Genomic DNA, 23,700 nt, shown 5'->3' on the forward strand with positions numbered 1-23,700 from the left:
ATATGTTCATGTATTCAAGAAAACAGTTATCAATAATATTTATATTTAAACATAAACCATCTTTTCATTTAAATATAATACATCAGTAATATACCAATTAAATTCAGCAACATTATTGTTGTAAAATTAAAACCATTCAATGTTTATTTTTTTCATAACCCTGGAAAATAAACACTTTCTTAAAAATCAATTGATTAAAAAATAAAATAAAATTTATAAAATATAATTCTGTTATAGATAATAAATATAATACAGTTTATTACAACACGTTTACAGTAAAAGAAAAGCAATGCTATAAACCTCAATAATTCTTATTTTTTTATTTAGATTATAACACTGCAATAATAAAATAACAGCAATTTCTTAACTTTAAAACAAAACTAATTTCAATTAAAAAAAAAAAAATGATATAAACATACCAATCTTATAATGAAAATAAATTGGACAAAACAAGGATAAAACTTTTTACATCAGATAACATTAAAAAAAAAAATTATTAATTTAGCCCAGACTATATACATAATAACAATAATGTAATAAAAAAATGTTTATACACATACGAGAATAGGTAAAACATATGTGTGAATTTAATATATCGCACATTAAATTAAAAAAGTGAAAAACAAATATTAGTGTTAGTTTAAACAAGAGAATAAAATGCAATAAATGAAAATTATTAGAAAATAAATTATAATAATCTGCAAGAAGGAAGATTCTACAACATTACGAAATAAGTGTTTGAAATTTTACCATTGATAACTATCAGTTAGTGCCATAAGTGGTAATGTTTTTAAGTCTGATATGAAAGACAAATTGTTCTCAAAAATGGCATAACTCCTGAAGAATTTTAAGCATTCTGTCAAAAAAAAAAATACATAATTTTCTAGTATAATTTAAAAAATATTTTCTTCTGTTTTATCTAGAATTATTGAGAACAGGTTTTGCAGAATTTTTATGGCTGGATGCCTTTTCTAGTGCCATTTTACAAGAATATATCAGTAGCATATATGTAAATGACTGGTTAAACATATTCATTGGAATACATTTAATATTATAGAAAATTATGTTAAACTCAATAAAATTGATTACACAACAACAAAAAATAAATGAATATATAATGAAAAAAAACAAAACAAAAAACAAATTAAATTAAAAAATAAATAAATTTAAATAAAATAATACCATAATTAAAGACTAAAAGTAGATAGATTAGCAACTAAAAGAAAGAATACAAAATAGAATTAATTGGAAATTATTAGGTTTATACTATAATGTACCAATTATATACTATATACTTAACACATTCACTGCAGCCAATGATACATGTGTAAACTTTGTAAGAACGTGGTATACAAAAATATCACCAAACCGTATTTCAATATGGAATTCAATATAGTCAATTCTAGTTAAAGTGAATTGCTTGGAGCCAAATATTTTCTTTATTATTTTTTAAATTCACCATAACAGAAAAAACCTCTTTTTTTAACCTGTTAATAAAACTAAAGTAAAATGTAATTCCAGATTTGAAACAAAATTAGTTTTATTAAAATAGAACATATACCATGTTCTATATTACTGATATCTATGTATATATTATATATACATAGGTTTAGCCCTCCTGAGAAGGGGTACCTCAGCCATCCGAAAGAGGTCAGGATTCAGGGGAGACCCCAGTGGAAGGTCCAGATGGGACTAGTGACAGGGTGGGCAGTCTATACTGCTACACATGGATGCGATCAAGGCAACATCTAGGCGATTATCGGTCGCCCCTTGTTGTGTTTAAAAAATGGTAAATAAAATAAGTACATACAGATTTAAAAACAAAATATATGCAAATGAAGTTTTTTAATACCTATTAATAATCAAATAATACAAAATTACAAGCTGTTGCTCACCAATATTCTGAAGGATAATCTTTCTAAATCCCTTTCAAAACTGTGTTCTTACTGCTACTGATTCCACATTAATCAAACATTTTAAGTGTTGAAACAATTAAATCTTCCAATACCTCTTTCATTGCTGTAACACTTGCTTCATTTTGTCATCAGTTTCACATTAATTTTTTCTTCCTAGGCAGAGCTATTTTTTACATCAATCAAGGAACCCCTTTTTCATTTGATGGTGTTCAATTATAATAACACTAAAAGACTGTGTTGACAGAATTTCCTAATGAATTGGATGTATGAATTTATTCTTGGAAACCCCATACTAACAAATGTTATCATAATAAATCAGATAAATCTTTTTTGTCATTTTAATAAATGACAAAATGGATTTTTTATCTTTTTATTCAGGTGGGCTTTTAGGTTCATAAAATTCAAAGATTATTATTAATTAATTATCTTGTTCATAGATGTTAACCGAGACTATTGGTTTAGGTAAACTGCAGCAAAATGTCCACTAAATTCAGAATTTGCTATTAACGATGTAAATCGATGAATTACTCATGAACTAGATGACCGAAAAGTATTTTAGTCAGAACACAAAGAAGATATTCCTAAAAGGAGCAAACTGTACATCTTTTAACCAGCAGATGTCAATTAATTAATTAACAAAATTCAGTATCATTTGTCCATTTTTTATGACACATGCTGTAAATGTACATAAAAAAAAAGACAGTAGAAATACAGCCTATTAAGTGCAAGGTTTGTAACAACTGTCACAATAATGTTAGAGGAAAGAGCACAAGTTTAGAGTGGTACCGAAAACAGAAGTACAGCATTCACTTCCAATCAAGATGGTGATATGTAAAAGTGAGTCAACATGTTACACAGCACAAACAGTATGTATTTAACCCTGAACATTACAGTGTTAGCATAACTTTCACAGCTGCATTTCCTACATTTTGATACTCAATAAAAACACCATTAATAAGTTTTGAGAATGTACCACTATGGACTATAAACATAAGCTAACAAAATCTGTCATAACAACAGAAAAAAGTACAAATTAAAAACAAACTGACAGGTAATACATTGACATCCACCTCAAACAAATTGATTAATCCGATTTGTTTTCTTGAAATGTTTAATCGACCTATGTCTTAAAATCGTACATCTTCTACACAATACTATAGAATAGCTTGTTTTGTTCAGGAAAGCTGGTATTTTCGGTGACTATTTATTTACGGAAGAGGCCTAATTTCATCCAATTGGCAATAATGTCAAAATAATAAATGGAAATGAAAATCAAAAATATAATGCAAGACCGATCACCATCTATAGATAAACAGGAAAAGATGGCCTTCATTGAAAAAGTGAATTGCAGATTCAATCTTTTGACACAATGCACTGTAATTTATTTATTGTTGGAATTGAACATACATTTCTTCTAGTTATAAAAGTCGTGATATCATTCATATATTTGTACCAGAAATGACGGATTGATTCTTTGGAGAGTTTATGAAAATTATGCTATTTCTATAAATGTATGGCATCCTAGCAGCTGAAATTTAGTTCTACAGTTTTTTTACAGGAACATTTAGAAAATGAAATTTTTTAAACTTGCATGTGGACATGCAGGTTTGAAAATGTAAGTAGTAACAGAAATTAACACTATTACGCCAGCAATGCTACAAAATGCATTCCAGAATTTTATGAAATAATAAAAATTGGTAATGAGAATAAAATAAAAATTTGGAATTTATTGTAAAAATTTACAAATTAAAACTTCTGCAAAAACACAATTATATTGTTGGATCTGTTCGAATTCCTTTTAAGCAATACATGCTGTACAATGAGGGGGGGGGGTTATGTTTTGCAATCAGTGAAAATTCAACTGTTCAACATCGAAGATATTTTATATATTTCAATTGCCTAGCTCTGTAAAAATTTTACACAGGATAAATACCAAGTAATTCCGCCATGTATTTTCACTACTACACGTATAGTTTAGTAAAATTTAAATACCTTTATAAATATGTATTAATCAAAGCAAGTATGTCTAACTAATTTTAGATTTCTTCTTATTTTAGATTGAGATATTTTGCTACATGTTGCTAGAAAGTGGTGTCTCCATCCTCATATAAAGATCAAAGAGCAGGGAATTATTAAATCGAAGAATGACAGGATAAGGGACTCTGCACAATGTCCATCCACTTTGTGGTAAATGTACTCCCTCTCTTAGATTTAAAATTAGGTTATTTTTGTACAATACATTACTATATTTTATTCAATGAATTTTTTAAAATTAAAACCTATTTTCCACTTATTTCTACTGCAAATGCAAATATGATGAATGTACTTACAATGTACAGTATGGCATATTATATATAAATAACCAATCTCTTTTTTCAAACCTATCATACATATAGCACTTATGATATCAAATTAATATCTCTTTACTGATTTCTTTAGTAGATCAGAAGCTTTAGATGTTCACTTAATGAACCTGCTACTAGTAAAATTCACATTTTTTCTACTATTAAACAGAACAAAATTAAGTGCAAAAGCAGTACTAATGACCCTCTGAAAGGTAGGTGAATAAATACTGAATATTGAACTTAAAGTACTGTCTAAAGACTCGCTACTCTTTCATTTTTCATTTCTAGAAATAGATACAATAAATAACCTATTGTTAAAACAACAAATAAGAACTCTGAGGAGTATCCAAAAGATATTTAAAAGAGCAATACTATGCTTTAATTTGGGCATAACATAAAAATGGTATACTAACAAAAATAGAAATATTCAAAATTTTTTAACGACTTCAAAGTCGATAAAAGCACATGGGACCATCCAACATAACATAAATCCATGTTGCACCCAATGATCAACATTTTTTATTGATGTCATTTCACTTAACACATACACATCAATTTCTATAATAAATTATTATTAATAGAAATTGTTTGTTTATAAAAACATTTTGCTATTATTAGTATTATTTTTTTTTTTTAATAAAAACCCACGTGTACTACATCAAACCAGAAATTACTAGCTAACAGTGAATGCATTATCTTACCATTTCTGTATTTTTAAGCGAATTTTTACTGATAAATAAATATCAATGTACTGATTTATTAGGAATAATATATTTTCTCTCTCTAAATCATAACATAAACATCATGTCTGACTTTTTTCTTTTTCTCCCCTTTTTTGTTTAACTAATTTAAAAATAATCACAATAGTAATAACAGAGAACATACTGACTAGCCTAAATAGTTACTTCACAAAATTTCTGTTAAGTTGCTGCATTTATATTTTGGTTGTTTATTATTTTTATTTTTTTTTTATCTAATACTATATATACTTTTCTTCACTTTTCAATATTACATTACAATATTATTTATAAATTTATGTATGTAAGTATCATAATTACACAATAAAAGTAATTAATAATATAAATTAATATAACTAGTTATGAATTAGTGAACCAGTTGAAAGGCTGATAGTGGCACTACTGCCTAATGTTGAAGCCATATCTTGATAAGAGAACTGTGGAAAATGAGGTTGCACATGTTCCATTTCTTCTTCAATACTATTCAATGGACCTGATTCAGGTGGTGTCAATTCTACTGATTCACCAGTAAACTCAGAGTCAAAATATCTTGTATCTGTATCAGATGTAACTTGAGGTTTAAAAGGAGGAGGAATCTGTAACACATGATTAAATTTTTGAAAAAAGTAATAAATTCAGTAAAATAAAATCATTTTAACATGTTGGCTGCGCTACAGGTATATCCTTTACAAGCATTTACAGTGAGGCATCCTTGATTCTCCCCTTGATTTTCCTTCTGAGTAGCAGGTAATTTGTCCTCATTTATTTTTTTATGTCATAGTGTAATTCTAAAGATTAAATTCTGATTTTAGAAGGATGAAATTTGTACCAGACCTGAGTGATTGGTCAAGCTTCCAAGATAAGGGTTTCATGTAGTGCACCGCAGGAAATGCATTTACCAGGCAATAGGACTTGTAACGCACAAAAATTATATGCATTGAAAAAATTAGCGCAAATAACATTCTAACTTGTTAAATAGAAATTCTGGGATTTTGACAAGAATATGAAATGCACTTATTACATAACTTGATCTTCCATCACAAAATATGTCAGAAAATGGCATTTTCTAAACAAGCAGAATTGATAAGGCCAATGCAGCAAAAGGCTTCTTCATAAACAAATTTCTGCACATTAATGAAGTTAAAAAATACTTCATCCAGCTGTCTTTAAGTGGATTGTTTCAAATTATTTTTACTCACTAACAACTCCATAATTGATGCTACTTGTAATTAAAAAAAATAATTAAGTTTTTGCCTAATAATTTTCTAAACAGTGAGTTGAACATGTAAGACAACTCTAATATTTTGTGCACTTACAGAGAAAGTAAGATGAAAAATGTACTAAAAGAAGTGTTTAACCATAACAGGAAGAAAACCTAGAAGACCAAGATAAGGATGACAGATTTTATAAAGGAAGATCTGTACTGCATAAATGAATAGAGACATTGAATATTTCAGAAGAATGATGGAGAGACAAAGTTGAGAACCAATAAAAATTTTATTGAAGGGAAAGGTTAATGATGAATTTTCTAAACACTAATGAAAAATAAAATTGTAAAGCAACTTTCATAAAAGTTAATTTCACTATAATAATAAAACATCAATGCTTCCAACACAGGTTATTTTAGTATGTTTGTCCACTGAGAACTGGAAGTTATTTACTTTTTCAAAAATTCATAAAAGTCATTTGTTTAAACTTATATACTAACACAATTTATATTATAATGATGCTTCTTCTTTAATTTTTTTTTTTTTATCTGAATACTGAATAATTTTCAGTTGAAAATAATACTGCTTAAAAATTATTAGCAGAGCTAAAAAACCAATGCTTTGTACCTCAACTACAAGTAATATAAAAATATATTTTTAAACTAAATTTATTATACAAATGTGTAAATAAATTTATACTAACAGATTAAAAAAAGAGAAATGCAGAAAAAAAGCTAATCAAAATGAAGCTAATCATTTAATAGTTCTATTGAAACCTTACAATTCCAAAAACCATGTTTTCATGTCAGGAGTAAACAAAAATGGCATTTTATATATATATATATATATATATTATTATTATTATTATTATTATTATTATTATTATTATTATGCTTTTACGGCCAACATGGGACCACTTAAGTCAATTTTAGTTGGATCTTTTCTGAGAAAAGCGTGTTATTTTACTCTTCCGAGCTGCCCAGTATTTTTTCATCCTTTCAGATCTTGCTTTCTTTTCTTCATCCGTAAACACCCTCTTCGTTGTATTTTGTCGTTTGTCTGTCTTTTGTTTAAATCTAATGCTTTTATCTTTTAGCTTTGTAATTTTTCCAGTTTTATTCTGTAGGTCAGTCAGGGAAATTCCCAATTCTTTCATATCTTCTCTAATTTCTTTGATCTATCCTACTTCTAGCTTTTGGAACCAGAGCTTTTCAATGATATTTCTTGACAGTCTTGTTTCCGGTGTCCTTATGAGATGACCAAAGAGATTCTTTTTTCCGCATAGTATCGATACACCACCTCATTTGGCACAATCCACCATTGGCCTTCTTTTTGGTGTTTTTTATTGATACACGTTCTGACAATTCTCCTCTCTATTTTCAGAATTTTTTCAATTCTGAGTGATTTTGAAAAGGGTCTCACTTCCATAGGTGACTTCTGGCTGTACTACAGTTTTATAATGTTTAAGTTTTGTTTTAGCAGAAAGGCATTTTTTGTTATATGTTGACCAAGTTAATTTTTGGGATTTAATCATTTTATTTGTCCTGTTTTGCCATGTCACTTTTTCATTTAAATTATAAGTTATTATTTCCCCTAGATATTTAAATTGTTTTACTATTTTAATTTTCTGATTGTTTACCGTAATGTGCTCTATTACCAGAGGATCTATGGCCATTAGTTCAGTTTTTTCGAAAGAGATATGAAGCCCTATCTTTTATGCTAGGTTTTGAAGGCTCATGATTTGTGTTTTGGCTTCTTGAATATTATTTGCTAAAAGAGCGAGGTCATCTGCAAATCCTAGGCAATTTAGTGTGATGGAGTTTTTCTTAGTACCCATTTTTATATTTTTGGGATTTATTTCATACCATTTGCTCATGGTATGAAGGCGCAGTTAAAAAGGAGTGGTGAGAGGCCGTCTCCTTGCCTCAATCCAGTTTTAATGTAGAAGGGTTGAGAGAGTTCAGCTCTGAATTTCACTCTGGACTGGGTATTGGTTAAAGTTAATTTTATCATGTTTACGAGTTTAGGGTGAAGGCCCAGGTTTCTCAGAATATTCAGCATGGATGGTCGGTGTATACAATCATAGGCCCTTTTAAAGTCGACGAAGGTGATTATTAGTTGTTTTTATCGTCTTTTATATAAGTCCATCATAAGTTTTAGGGATATTATTTGCTCCGGGCAATCTCTCCATGGCCTAAATCCCCCTCGGTATTCCCCAAGTTCCAGTTCAAGTTGGTCTTTGCATCGGTTGTATATGATTCTCGACAGGGTTTTGTATGTGCAATCCAGGAGAGATATGCGTCTGTAGTTTTCCGGATTAGTTTTATCCCCTTTTTTATGTAATGGATGAATGAGGGCTGTGGTCCAGTGTTCTGGAAGTTTTTCTTCGTTCCATATTTTCACGAGGCATAGTTGTAGGGAAGTTCAAATATCCAAAAATGTGTAAATATTTCTTGAAGTGCTATTTGTTTTGTGAAATTGAGCTACAAAAAATTCAACTGATTATTTGAGTACCTACATATTCCTGTTACTAGAATTATATGAGAAAATAGACAAATTTAAGACTTAACTCTAAATGGAATAAGGGAATTGTTCTGAACAGTGTTGCCCATGAATACAATGAAGTTAATGTTGCAAGTGTTAACAAAAATGATAACATAAAAATTAAAGAATGTTTTGGATGTGATAAATTAAAAAAAGTCTATGTAAGATTTATGTAAGATTTTAAAATATATATGACATAACTTAACAATGAAACATTTTCTATTTTCCCCACACAGTTGTCATTTATATAAAACAATTTAAATCGTATTATTACTTTTCAATTCCATTATTAAAAAAATCCACCACTGGTTTTGTAAGCTACTCAAATCTCTATATTCTACAATAGATATAACTCAATTTCCAAACTCTATAATAACTCTGATAAAATAGTTTAAAAAAAATTAAAGTAATGTACGTTAAAATGCAAATCAATGTACATTAAAGAAAATTTTTTCTTTACCTACATTAAATTTCACCACACTATTTAACCATTATTTTGGCAATGTTAAGTTTTAAAAACCAAGGTTCTCTGTCTCCTGCTCACTTTGATTCATTAATAAAAATGGCTCTAAATTAATAAAGTTGTAAAATAGAAATTCAAGAATGTACTTCAATTGACAAGCAACAACATAACTAAGCAACAATTATAACACAACTTCTCCCTACACAGTCTCTGATCATTAAAGTTAAAATACAGTAGAAGCAATTTTATTCATCTTACCTTTTGAACTGGAAATTCTTAGTTAAATAAATGAAAAATCAATTCTGACAATTTTTAGAATTTGCAACTTACAGAGAATACGGTAAAATCAGAAAAATATTTTGAAATTTAGACCATAAAAATTCTATTACTTATGGTTCTAAAAACTATATTACCTTTTTGTGATAAAGATCATTCCAATTAATAGATGAAAAGAAAGTATGTGTCTTTATCTCTTGAGCATCATCTGGACCACCACCTAGTCTCCTATTTGGATCCTTTATAAGTAACCCACTCAGTAAACCTCTGGCTTCATTGGATATAGTTCTTGGAAATCTCACCTATTTTCAATCAAGAAATAATAAATAAATGAATTTAATAGAAAGAAGAAAAAAAAATCACCTTAAATTAGGTAAACTTCAGTTAATTTACCACCAATAGAATAATTCACATTATTTAAACACTCACTTCCTCCATTAATATTAGTGTAAACAACACATCATGGTCACAGTTATAGAAAGGAAGCCTGCCGCACATCATTTCATACATTACAACTCCCACTCCCCACCAGTCTACTGCTCTACCATAATCATTATCTTCCAGCACCTATAAAACAAAAGGAATACGATTTAAAGAAATATAATGATACAGAAATTATATTTTCAACTGAAAAGTTTTCAGTTTATACATTTGCATATATTTACTTTGAAAAAATGTATCCTATTGAAATGCTTTTTTCCAAGGTATATATCATCAATACTTAATGTTTATTATATTCTGTAAAAATTCCTGAACAATTTTAAATAACATTTCATTTTATAAACAGTTTCATACCAAAATACTAATCTACGGCTAAAAAATGACACAAAATTAAAATAAAAATATACTATAATACCACAAAAATGAAACAATAACTTGGATATCTATTTTAATTACTGGACATGTAAAATATCATAAATTTTTAGTCATTCAGTTTATCAGTCATTATATAGAGCAATGGATAAAATATAATTTCAGTTATGAGTTCTATACTGTAAGGAAGCAAAGTGTATACAATATAGACTTCTGAATTCAGAAAAGAAACATCAGAACCATTTCTAATCAAAACAGGTTTAAGACAAGGAGATGTGCCCTAGAATATGTAATGAGATAATGGTATAAAGGTATGTAATGAGGTAAAGGTCCAAACGAAGAGCTACATTAAGACATAGAATCAACTCTGACTACTTTAGAAAGAAAAGGATCTTCTTCTTCGGACACATAATAAGAACAGAACCGAACAGGCTCCTCAGGAAATCGGTCGAGAAATACTGGAAAATGTCCAAAACACCGACCTGGATCATTAAAATTAAACAAGATATGCAGGAACTGGAAATCACAATAGAAGATTTACGAAACAAAACTGACAATATAAAAATACTAAAAGAAGCAAACTTCAGATTTAAAATTAAAGATAAGAAAACAACAAAAAGGGTTTGTTCAGAAGTACTCAAAAAAGCAAGATCTGACAGAATGAAGAAGTATTGGGAAGCAATCAAAAAGAAAAGACAAACCAGAGTTCACTAAAGTGGTCCACTGTGACCTCAAAAAAAAAGAAGACTTCTGAAGGTTTACAAGATATTGCAAAGGTCAGCTTTAATAATTTCATGTATTTTGTATGTTAATGCGTGTTTTTATACTACTTTATATTTAGTTCTAAGGAAACTATTTTTTGAAAATGTTATAGCATTTTGTATATCCTTTTCCTTATATCAATAATATATATCATTAAGATATACATCAATAATACATAATATATATCAATGAATGTTACTGTCACTTGGAGGATCACTAATAAACTTTCTACATACACATGTTGAATCATAACTACAGATTTACATTTAACAGAGAAGAATTTCTTTCAGGAATCTGCATCTTTGCTCATAGCACTGACAAGGGGAAAAATAGGGAATCAATTTACAGTAATATGTGCAACTGAAACTGTCTTCTTTGCTCTTTTATTCTAGCCTTAAATCAACAAGTCTCATCCAAGAGATATTGTAAAAATTAAAACCCTAATATTCTTTTTAGTACACCCGCTATAATGAACTGAATGTGCTTTACCGATGCATTTATAAGGGACCGTAAAATATTTCTTACTTTATAATGAAATTTATTTAATTTTTGACATTGCAGTAAACTCTTTTTAATACAGCTGGTATAACAAAAAGTTAACTGACAAATGAATTACATAAAAAAAATCATAAAAAGATAGAAACCGTTTATACTGACAAGTAATCTCTTAATAACGTGATAAAAGAAAAATTTCATAAGTAGTAATTTAATAACCAACTTTATTAAAACAATATTAACCGTTACTGTTTATTTACCTCAGGTGCAAGATATTCAGGTGTTCCACAGAATGTTTTTGTTGTTCTTCCGTAATAAACATCTTCCTTACATAAACCGAAATCAGCTATCTTAATATGTCCATCCTTATCTAGTAGTAAATTTTCTAACTGTAAAAAAATAAAAAATAATCTGTAAGAAACTAATATTAAAGCCAATCAATAAGAAATTAGGTAATTTGAAAGCAAGAAATTTACCAATTAAATTGAAGGAATCCACTTCTGGAAACATACTAAACAAATTCTCTAATCAACCACTGTAATACAAGGTTGCACAGTATTTAATTTTAAACTAGTAACCCCGATTCTTCTAGCCAAGTACGTAATGCATTTCTCAAAGAAAGGAATACAACAATATTTTTTTTTGCTTTACACTATTTGTTCCAGTCTTTATCACAGATATGGCACATGTATAACATCTGACATGCACAAAACACCAATCAGAGTCGCTATCTTGAAAGTAATGATGTTAACAATGCAGAAAGTCCTTCTAATGATTCCAATGAAGGCATCATTTGTAGACCTAACATCATCTGTATTTATGAGTTTAACATACCGATACGCGACAGTATTTCAGCTCAGTGAAGAAGGGATGCTTTTTTGTATGAGAATGGTTGTCCTATTTTTACAACTGGCTGATGTCTCATCTCAGGTTGTGAACAATCATTACGGTACCTGTAACTGGTAACAGCATGTAATATAAAAAACTAAAAATGACAACACTACATAAGGAAATGTCAGTCATTAGAATAAATTATCTCATGATTTTTAACACTGAATACATCATAGATATGTATAGAACAACAGTAATAATATTATCACTATGTATCATCTGTATTGGCAAAAACAGTTAAAACCTTATCTCAATTTAGCATTAAAATGACAGATATACTGTATATTCACAGAAATGAAATATCTAGTAAAAGCTACTATTAAAGTATAGAATAAATCTATTGAAATAATCAGAGTACATTGTGGATATTTATTAATTTGAACTAATATTTTAATGAAATAAATGAACAGGAATTCCAGGCAGAAGAATTATTTAGAAACCCCCATCAACCTTCTTATTTTACACTAAATGAAAAAAACTGATACTAAGAATACCGGTTGCATATGGATATTATTATTAAACACATTACATTGGTTTCTTATTTTTGCTGCTTTATATTTCGTATTTAGTTTCTCTTTTCTGTCAATTATATGTTTATCTCGGTGCATTTGGATCTGTGAATGAAATAAGCTATCAAGAAGTCATTTTGTTTCCACTCTTTTTTTATATTGATCTGTTAAGTACCTACAAAAAATTATTCTATCTAATAGTACTTGTAGTACCCATTGGATGTGAGAGACTATTATATTAATGTATTACTTATTTTTGTTTTAATTTTTAATTTTGCTTTTTTCTGATTTCAAAGATAGCGATTCAGATTCTGAAGCAGAAGAGATAAGAAACTATGTAAACATTGAAGATAATTTTGAACAGGAAGATTTTCAAATTAATAAATTAGATTTAGGTCTTCATGATAATAATGAGGATGAAGTAATGCTAGACATAGGAGTTGTAAGTTCGGTTCAAGAAAATGATAGGTTAGACAATGATACGTTACATGTAAAACACTGATGAAGGTGCCGGTACTAGTGCGCCCAAAGAAAGTAAACCAAAACGCATGAAAACCGAAAAAGATACCCCTCCAAACCCCAAATTTAGTTGGAAGAATGAAAAAAATTATAAACCGATCTTGCATGATTTTGATGACGGTAATTCTGGGATAAAATTTGACGTCAACTTGCTTGATGAACCTACAGAGGCAGATTGTTTAAAATTATTTTTTGATTGTGACTTTGTTCTACATACAGTTGAAGAAACAAATCATTATCATACATTATGTTACTAATAATTTTGAATCGGCTCCACAATCAAAACTAAAAATGTGGACCCCCCCTCACAAATGTTCCTGAAATGTACAAAATCTTTTTCATGCATCATGCTTATGTTATTGTACCAAATGAAAACTGGTAAGAAGCTACTTTTCTTGATTTCAAACTTAACCTTCACAAACAATTACTGGCAGAATTCAATTCAGAAAAGAAAATATTACATCTAGTAGAAAATCAAATATACCATCTGAAGATCCTCTTTGTCTTATTGCTTGACACCATTTTACCCATTACCCTCCCCAGAAAAACAGCAAAGGTCTCAAAGATGTTTTGTGTGCAAGAATACAAAACAGCGCTCAATAAAAAGACGTGAAACTATCTGGATGTGTACACAGTACAATCTTAGCCTATGTGTGCATCCATGTTCTCAGGATTAACATGAAAAAAGCTTTTAGGGCTGTTAACTCTCCAATTTTTGAACTAACAAAAATCTGTGGACTATTTAAAGTTTTTAGAGATTTTTTAAATACTTAGTTTGTAGTTTTGTACCATTTTATCATTCATAACATACAAAAAATTTTTTTATATTATTTCTCAGAAGATAAAAAAAAAAATGTATATCAGTTAAAATTTTGTAAACCATTTTCCGAAGTTCAAAATAAATTAATTTAAATTTTTTTTTAACAATTGTATTTTCTTTGTTCTATCAGTGATAAAGTAATGTAAAATTTTATATAAAAAAATACAGTTCTCAGCGGACATACAGGTTCAAAAAATGTTGCTACTAAAAAGGTTAATGTAAATAACATTGACAAAGTACACCAAAAATTAAACTTTTAACTACACAAATGTTATAAACATTTTCAGTTGGTAAGTAATGTCAATTCTGTTTATTAAATCCAATATCAAGAGGAAAATTTACTTAATCAGAAGAAAACAAACACAAACAAAATTTTAATTTTTTTTGTGCAAACAACTGAAAAAAAACTGCATACACAGTAGTTCCCAATCACTAAATTCAAAAGCAAAATACCCTTTTGTCCAGCAGCTTCTTTACCAAACATTCTTGTATGAATTTTTTTGGTCTAGGAAATGATTTCTGCCAATGCATATTACCAGACCTCTAAAAAATCTGATCTTCTCCTGCTGCTTTGTAATTCTTAATCTCACCCCGTACTCTGTAAGACTTCTTTTATTGTGGGAGGGTTGATGTTTTCTGGTGGTGTTGGTGTTGAAGTTTAAGAGTTCTGCCAATTCTTTGCAGTTTAGGAGTTTGTTGAAATATTTAGATTGGATTTCCGCATTGTCTTTATTGTTATGGGCCAGTTTACAGTTTTAGTTCTTTACTAGTAGGGTTGGTATTTCATATTTTTGGAGCTGATTTCTGAAGGTTTTGTAGTAATTTCTCGACTGTGTTTTATTAAATTCTTCTTCTGTTGACAGTGTGTTTTTATAGTGTTGTCTTTTTATTCTCCTTAGCGTTCAGGTGGTTTCTTTTCTTTTTTTTTTTACTAGATTTTGGAAGGATGTTTCTTATTTTTGGGATTGATAAATTAGTCATGCTTGATGTATTTTCTCCACTGTTTTGTCACATTCGCTGTTCTATCATTGATGTTTTTTATGGGATTTTATTGGAGCTAATTCTTCTGCGATTTGTTTGAGGTTGTTGACTAGGTCTTCAAATTTATCTATGATTGTTATTTTTTTGGTTGCTTTTTTGGTAATTTTCATTCTTGATTAGTTAAGTAGGGTCCATTTTTCTTTTAGTTTTGGGGGGTTGATTTTGTTGCTTCTCTAGAGAATAAATTTAATTTTAATTTTAACTACATAGTGATCTGAGCCTGTGTCTACTCAAAGGAGTTGTAGATCTCCTTGTGGTGATATTTGTCCATGAAGACATCGTCTAATAGTCATTCTCCTTTAGTGTACTATGGGTGTTTCCAGGTTTTGTTAAGTAATTTATTAACAAAATCAAATACATATTATTTTGTTTTAAACCTTTTTCTTGTATGTGACATAACATATAAATATTTTTCAAATTTTTCAACCTGGTTTGAATTTTAAATAAAAATAAACAGCTTGTTTTTCCTGAGGTTACATTTTCGACTTATACCAAATCGGATTCTACAAGAGGCAGCTGTATGGTGTAGAGTGAAATTTAAATAAAATTTCAAATTTTTGTTTGGTTTTTTTTTTTACTTCGCAATTGGAAAATTAGATCAAGATATTTCAGATTGAAACAACAGCAGCTCTTTTCCTTTGAGCCCTGCTTTTGAATCCCAAAGCCCTTTTTCATAGGCTCTGTTTTGGTCTATAAACAGCCTTGAGGAATTCTCAATTTTTCTATGTATCTTGAAGGTAACAACCAGTCTGGTACCAAGAGTGAAGTTTCAAGGGTACCTAGAAATGCCTTAATTTTCAGCACACCTTTTTTTGAAATTTTTGTCATGCGCTTACTTACTTTTTTTTTAACATACCCTCTACAGAAACATACTCTGTATTCAATTATGACATGGCATTTATCAACATGCCTTATAACTTTTACTAATATAAATATCACAGAAATTAAAAAAAAAAAAAAAAAAAAAATAGTTACATTTTAAACTGCGTTTAATAAAAATAAATAAAATAGTTCAACAGCTGCTACTTCAAGAGTTAGTATTCTGGAAACATTTTGTTTTGACAGGCATGGCATTTTAACACGCTACAGATATTAAAGGTATAAACATCCTTGACAATGGATCTCCTGAATTAATAGTTTAACTGGGTTTACCACAATTACAGATTATCACTCCATTTGGCAATTTCAAAGATGAAGACTATTATGTAGTACCAAGAGGGGAAAAGTAAAGCCATCATGGAGTAATAATTTCAGTTTCAAAATAATCTGACATATCTACTCAATCCTTTATAAATAAATTAGCAATAAGTTTCTACTTTTGAGTTATAGTTTCATATTTTGCAAGTTAAAGTACCCAAACTTAGTTATTGATATTTCAATTTTTTTTGCCCCTTCAGTTTTAAATAAGGGAATTTCAACTCTAGTACCGACTATGCAAGTATTGTATACTTTCCTTGAAGTGAAAAATAAATAAACCGCATAGTTGTATGGTATAGTATGGGGACTGTATGGGAGTATGGTATAGAAATAAACCTTGGAGTAAATAAATAAATAAGTCAGTTTGAATTCAATTCACGCTAATATCAGCTTCAATGTAAACTATCACTTTCAGTTTCTGAATAACTTAAAATATGATCATAATAGAAGAAAATAAAGAAGATAATATAACAAGCACAACAATTTTACCTTTTAAAAGAAAAAGAAAAATTTTTGAAAAATGAAATAAAAATACCTTCAAATCTCTGTAAATGATACCCTCTTCATGTAAGTAGCCGAGTGCAGATATTATTTCAGCACCATAAAACCTAGTTCTGTCCTCAGGGAACATTCTTTCTCTTGACAAATGAAAGAATAATTCACCACCATTAACATACTCCATAACAAAACATAATCTGTCAGCTGTTTGGAATGAATACTTGAGCGACTGGATAAAAAAAAAAAAAAAAATTAATAAAATAATAAACATACAAGAAATACAAAACAGCAATGTTAGAAAAAAATTATGAATATCAGAAATAAAAATTCTTTAGATATTTTGATGAAATTATGTTTCATTTCTGAGTAATTAGTTAGCTTTTAAAATCTAGTTCAATATTCATCAATCATATGTTCAGCCATTTTTTAAAGTCTAGGCAGTATTGGAAAAAGGAATAAGCAAGTCCATAACTATGGAGTGACCAGTTCATTCTAAGTTACAATCACCTGTTACAAACTTCTATAACAGGAAGCAACCTGGTGTATATTCAGAAATATTTAATTTTAATGATGAATAATAAAGAAATAAATTGATAATGTATGTGGTACATATATTGGTTTTTATACCATAATATTACTAGCTATTCATCCTGTCACCAGGAAATCAATATATGCAGACCAGTCACTGAAAATTACTGCAAAAGTAACTGAAAGGATTTTATGTTGAGTTTAATATAAATTTGGCTTCTTAAAATTTATTTTGTATAATCTTTACTTTCTCCTACTGAGTTGATGCAGTGTATGTAATGTACAATTAACAACAAAGAGGTAAAACATTAATGTGTTACTTTACACTTATTACTTTACCTTTACCTTTTTTTTTTTTACCTTTTTTTTTATTACTTTACCTTTCTTACAGCTGTGAGACATTAAGTATGTAGAAATACAAGAGGCACAAATTAAACATGATTTCTCTATCTAAGATTAACTATGTTTATTATATAGACTTGTAAGAACAATATGAGGTTGCCATTAATTGGAATAAATTTTAATTGTTTCAGATGGCATTCTGATAAGCAGCAGAATATTTGACTCGGTGAAAAACAAAACAAACAGGTAATCATGACTAAATCGATTTCGTTAGTAAATCCATTAGAACTCTTGTCATTTTTGATAGCAGTTATGTTATTTCTGGACTGACTTGAAAGTCAGGTTAGAGCAATAATGAAAAAGAATTATGTGCAGTATTAATGAAAACTTGTTCAGCGTTGGTGTAAAGCTAAAGAAACAATTTTTACAAATCTCTTGCTCAAGATGCAGTACAGTATCAAGCAAAGCTTGATCCTGATATGTCTTTCATTTTTCATAAGGATATGGACAATATTATTCTGTTGTACAAGAATGTATTAATAATTGCATTTAATATGTGCACAGTTTAGTCGTTAAGACAAAGTAAAAATTTTGGGATATAAACTACATTTGTTTTCAATTCTGAAAATGGCAAAAAAAATAGTTAAATTATAAAAGTTGTCCTGCTTGTCTAATTGAATGAAATAAACAATATTTACAAGTTTTCACAAAACTAACAATAAAGACATTAATACACAATAGTTTTTCACTGTAAACGATATTAACAATCTAGTTAATGCTAAATAATTTTTTTATATCTTGCATTTTCAAGTTAAGCAATTAAATTACTGATATAACTTTTATAAGCACTTCTACAATCAGTCATTTTATGAATCTCAGTTTTTTCATTATTATAATTATTAAGTACTTTAATAAATAACTTGCAATATCTTCTTACATGTTAACATCTGGGAATAGGGAAACAGTATTGAAGACTGATACTGGTTCATGAACTTTGCAAAGAAATTTTTGATATTTTGATGAGCTTCATCAAAATTTACTTTATTTTGCCGTTTTGCAAACACCTATACACCTTTCAATTTTTTGTTGGCATACCTGTATATGGGATCTACAAAGTTGTAATTATGGTTCATTTTGGTAATTTTGGTTCATCAAGAACCCCACCTGATTTTTTTTTTTGTTATATAAGCATGCCATGAATCAAGAAATATACTGTCTACTTGTTCAATAAATTCTATGAAGCAATAATTAAGCTAAGAAATGACTGATCTGACACATTTGAAAGAAAACCTTATCTGTTGTGTCACCTGTCTAGTATAGTTTTTTCACCACAAAAGCAAACTTTCATAATCTTGACTATAATACTAGGACACAATTTGCTTTTCTCTTGAGGATCCAGCATAACTTTATACACTGTGTCCAAATGAATTCTGTTGCAGAAATTGTTCCAATTTATGCTGAGCCCTTCCACATATTCAACTAATGGTTGCAGAATTTCAGAAATATCAGCTCATGCAAGCAAGAGTAGATGGTTATAGTCTAGAATTAACAAACCAACTGTCCCTAAGTATAACCACTTTATTGTTATATCAGCAAATAATTCATTCCAATAACACAGCACCATCTAGTGGCTATTCCTGTAGATACAATTGTCAGAAAGGTTGCCAATGTATTACATAACTTAAGAGCTGTTTTTCGGCTGCAAGAAGGTTGCAGCTTTTCATTTCAAAAGTATATTATTTTTTTTTTAATATACTTATCACAAAATAAGTTACGTTCGGTGGAGGAAAAAGACTGTAATATCTAGCACACCAGACATAACAAGAGTATCACTTAGTATAAAGATAACAAGTGAAATTATCAATACAGAATCTTCATAATAGATAAGAATTCAGAAGAAACAAAACAAATTACATAATTACAGTGAAACTTCCGGTAACAGACACTTCCCACTAACAGACTCCTCTTAATAACGTGCACATTTACATTCCCCGATTTAGAATCAACCAGCATGATTTGTCATCAGTTGTAGTGAAAGTGTATATTGTACATTGAACCCATGTAATATTTTTGTTATGGTATAGTACTATATATTTTTTTTTTGTAGTACATTTTCTATATATATGTTACTGTATGTTCAGTTTTGTGTATTTTATAAAAATCATTACAACCACTGTTACAACTTAAAATATCTCAAAATCATAAGCACGTGACATTAAAAGAAAAAGTAACAATTATAAATGTCTATAAAAAAGAAAAACTCTGTGTACATGTTACAGCACAACATTTTGATGTCAGGAAAACTCAGATAAGCAATATTCTTAAAAAGTAAACTTGATATCCTAAAGTCATGGACTGAAAATGAATCGGTTAAGCAAATGTGCAATTCCTAAAACATCAGGCATAGTGGTTGACAATTTGAATTAGGAGTGGTTTTGTAGGGTTCGTGCTAATGGAACTTTTGATACATGAAAAAGCCCTAGAAATTGCTAAAGAACTCGATTATGATAAGTTTAAAGCATCAAGGGATTGGTTAGATAAATTCCAAATTAGACATAACTTTTCATATAAAAATGTTTGTGGTTATTGTAGATGAGAATTTGGTGTCTGAGTAGAAGGAAACTCTCTACAAGTAGTTAATTTTATTCTCTTATTTTATTGGTTGATTATAGCAGTACAGTATTTTCTTTTTTTATTCAAATATGAACTTAAGAGTACAATGTTTTATTGTCAAAAAAACAATAAAAAAAGCTTGAATTTACAAAGTTGTATTAATTACCAACTAATCTTTTTTTTTTTTAATTTTAATTACATGAATAAATACACAATACTGTTCTACTAAAAACTTTTTTTTTTTTTTTTACAATAACCAAACATAATACTACATTCACATTTTTCTAGCAGATGCCTCTATATAACATATTATTGTTCCTGAGCCATATCCGATATTGGGACGTTTTACAGTAATAAGTCATAATGACAATGGTCTACTTCAGAGACATTTAACAAAAAAATTAGCATACTTCAATGTAAGATCCACTGTATAATTCTAACTCTTATTTTTTAATTATACTTTCGCTTCTAAAATCTAAACTAATAAACTTTGATATATATTACTTCAGATTACTGAAAATAAAATACGTTAATAAAAATTAATCTAAATTTAATCCTATAAAAAGGAAATAAAACCTTTTATTTAAAAAATAATAAAGACATACTATTAGGAATGGATGGCTAGTAGTACGCAGTACTCTGTTTTCAGTTAAAGTATGAGCGACTTCATCTTTCTGTATTATAACTTCTTTTTTTAATATTTTAATAGCATATAAACGACTTGTTGTTTTCTCTCTACATAGGACCACTTTACCAAATGTACCCTTTCCCAATACTTTTAAGAATTCAAAGTTTTCAAACGTCTAGAAAAAAAAGAGATTAATTAATAAAAACACAACAGTAAATTTTATTTCATTAATACTTAAAAAAAGAAACTGAAATATGCACTCCTCTAGAGAATGTTCTTTGAGCTTGTAAATATCCATAACATACGAGGAAATAAATCATAATCTTGTAATAGAGGATACATGTTTTCTCTTCCTTCAAGTTGTAACTGTTACCTTCAGTCATAATTTGCAGATATGAAAATAAGCAGTACCCAATCATAAAGTAAAAATTAGTAGCAAGCACTAATTTAATACTGACTACCACATTTTTGCATGTATTACATGTTTTCCTGATGTTTTTACAAAAAAAAATTGGGTGCACATTACACAGAGTGATCGACTCAAGATAGCCAACAATGGGATCTCAGGAACTATAAATGGGGAACCTCCCTACATTTTCCCTATATTAAAAATACAAGATAACATTTTTGAAATCTTTCTCCTTTTTCAATATGGCAGCCAATTTCATTAAAAATGTTTTAAAACATTATTTTCAATCCAAAAATGTAATAAAATTATGAGGTTTCCATTTGAAATAATGAAGTTGGCTACCATATTTAATTTTATAATTGTCAGCCTGTTGCTTCGTAATTAGGGGAAAAAAAAGACCAAGAATAAAAAAGTCTTAAAATACTATTTTCTACCCAATGCAATAAAAACATAAGGTTTCCATTTGAAATAAAGAAGTTGGTCGCCACATTGGAAAAACAGCAAAGATTTCATAATTAATTTTAACATAGTGAAAAAATCTAGGGAAAACTCCCCATTTAAAATTTATCATAAAACTTATAGTTTCTGAGATCCTAATAGCAGTCATCTCAAGTTGATTACTCTGTATACAATAACCGCAATGTTACAACCCAAACTGTACAAATGTGTAAATGAGTGCTATAACTATAAACATATTTATTAAGAGAAACTAGACTGCATCTGACCAAATTCAATCAGCATTGAAGTAGTTTATGTTGTCCTCTTCTGCTATCCTTTTCATTTAATTTGTTAGAAATAGTTAACACAATTTACTTGTTGTGAAGAGAGAAAATATACTTTCATGTGCAGAAGAGCACACTGCTCATATTTATAGTAAAGTTAAATTAAAAATGATGACAATGGTAATTGCACCATACCATGTAACTCTGATGTAGTAGATACTATAGGTCAGAAATGGAAAAATCTAAAAAGAAAAGGAAACTTAAATGTTACTACTCACTACCATGCAGCACTCCTTTTAAACTTTGTTTCCTGAGGTAAAAAACCAGTTAGTCTAAAGAGAAAAAAAAGAACAATAGCTGGACTTACAAAAAGCTAGTTTTAACTATTTTAAAACACATTTTATGGAAAAGTAAAAGAAAAACTTCAGCAAATAAAAGCAAGATTGAAAATGCTTCCTGGCAGATAATACCCATAATTAGCTTTTAAAAGTGGGCATGAAAAAACCATTCAAAAGAAATTTTAGAAAATATATCCAATCTCGAAAACTACAAGAGAAATTCAATAATTAATGAGACAAATTGATGTACGAAAAAAACTTTTTGAGGGTCAAGTTGGCAACCTTGGGAACATTTAATAAGCTGTTTGATCAAAATTAATCTAAACATAACCTCTTTTGTTGATTTCAGAATGTCAGGTTCATTTGAAACGTGTATGTCAGAAGGGCAACATTCAGTGATAAGATTTTTACTATCAGGTGTGAAACCGGTGAAAATTTACACAAGAATGCTGAAACAGAATGGTGAAAAATGTACCATAGTAACGTGTATAAGTGGGAGTAACAGTTTAATTCAAGCAGGACAAGTGTAACCGATTTCCATTGCTCTGGAAGACCAGTTAAAGTTTCAACTACCGCGTTGCAAAATTGCATAAATGATCTATTTGTGAAGACAGGCAAGTCAAAATTTCTCAAATTGCTAGTTTGTGTGGTTGGAATCGCACATTCTATCATTCATGATGTGCTGAAGTATTATTTGCTGAACAAAATGTGTTTGAGATGGGTTCCAAGACAATCGACTCAAGCCAATAAAGATACCAAGATTCGCATTTGTTCTGAACTTAAAGAACGGTCTCAAAGTGGGTACACCATTTCACATCCTAATCCAAACGGTAAAGTCTTGAGTGGAAACATCTGAATTTGTCCACCAAAAAAAAATTCAAAACTCACACATCGGCCAGTAAAGTGATGTTGAGTCTTCCGAGACTCACAAGGCCCAATTTTTTGACCGTTTAGAAGAACAATGTACCATGAGCAGCAAGTACTATTCTGACATGCTCCAACAGAAAATGAGACCCACAATAAGGCGAGAATATCAGGGCGCTTTCTCAAAAGGTGTGATTCTCTTGCATGAAAACACACGCCCCC

General features: G+C 29.0%; 1 protein-coding gene across 1 annotated transcript in view; it reads right to left on the minus strand.

The window, feature by feature from the left end:
* Positions 1 to 486: 486 nt before the first annotated feature.
* Akt (AKT serine/threonine protein kinase) overlaps positions 487 to 23,700 on the minus strand; it is a 44,073-nt gene continuing 20,859 nt past the window's right edge. The window contains exons 5-10 of the mRNA XM_075376754.1: positions 21,123 to 21,320; positions 17,072 to 17,263; positions 11,820 to 11,948; positions 9,919 to 10,056; positions 9,627 to 9,791; positions 487 to 5,594 (exon numbers count right to left, since the gene is read on the minus strand). Of these exons, the coding sequence (XP_075232869.1) occupies positions 5,355 to 5,594; positions 9,627 to 9,791; positions 9,919 to 10,056; positions 11,820 to 11,948; positions 17,072 to 17,263; positions 21,123 to 21,320 (1,062 nt within the window). The 3' untranslated portion in view covers positions 487 to 5,354. The remainder of the gene's footprint in view (positions 5,595 to 9,626; positions 9,792 to 9,918; positions 10,057 to 11,819; positions 11,949 to 17,071; positions 17,264 to 21,122; positions 21,321 to 23,700) is intronic.

The sequence above is a fragment of the Lycorma delicatula genome, chromosome 10 (genome assembly GCF_047948215.1).
Source record: "Lycorma delicatula isolate Av1 chromosome 10, ASM4794821v1, whole genome shotgun sequence".
NCBI lineage: Eukaryota > Metazoa > Arthropoda > Insecta > Hemiptera > Fulgoridae > Lycorma > Lycorma delicatula.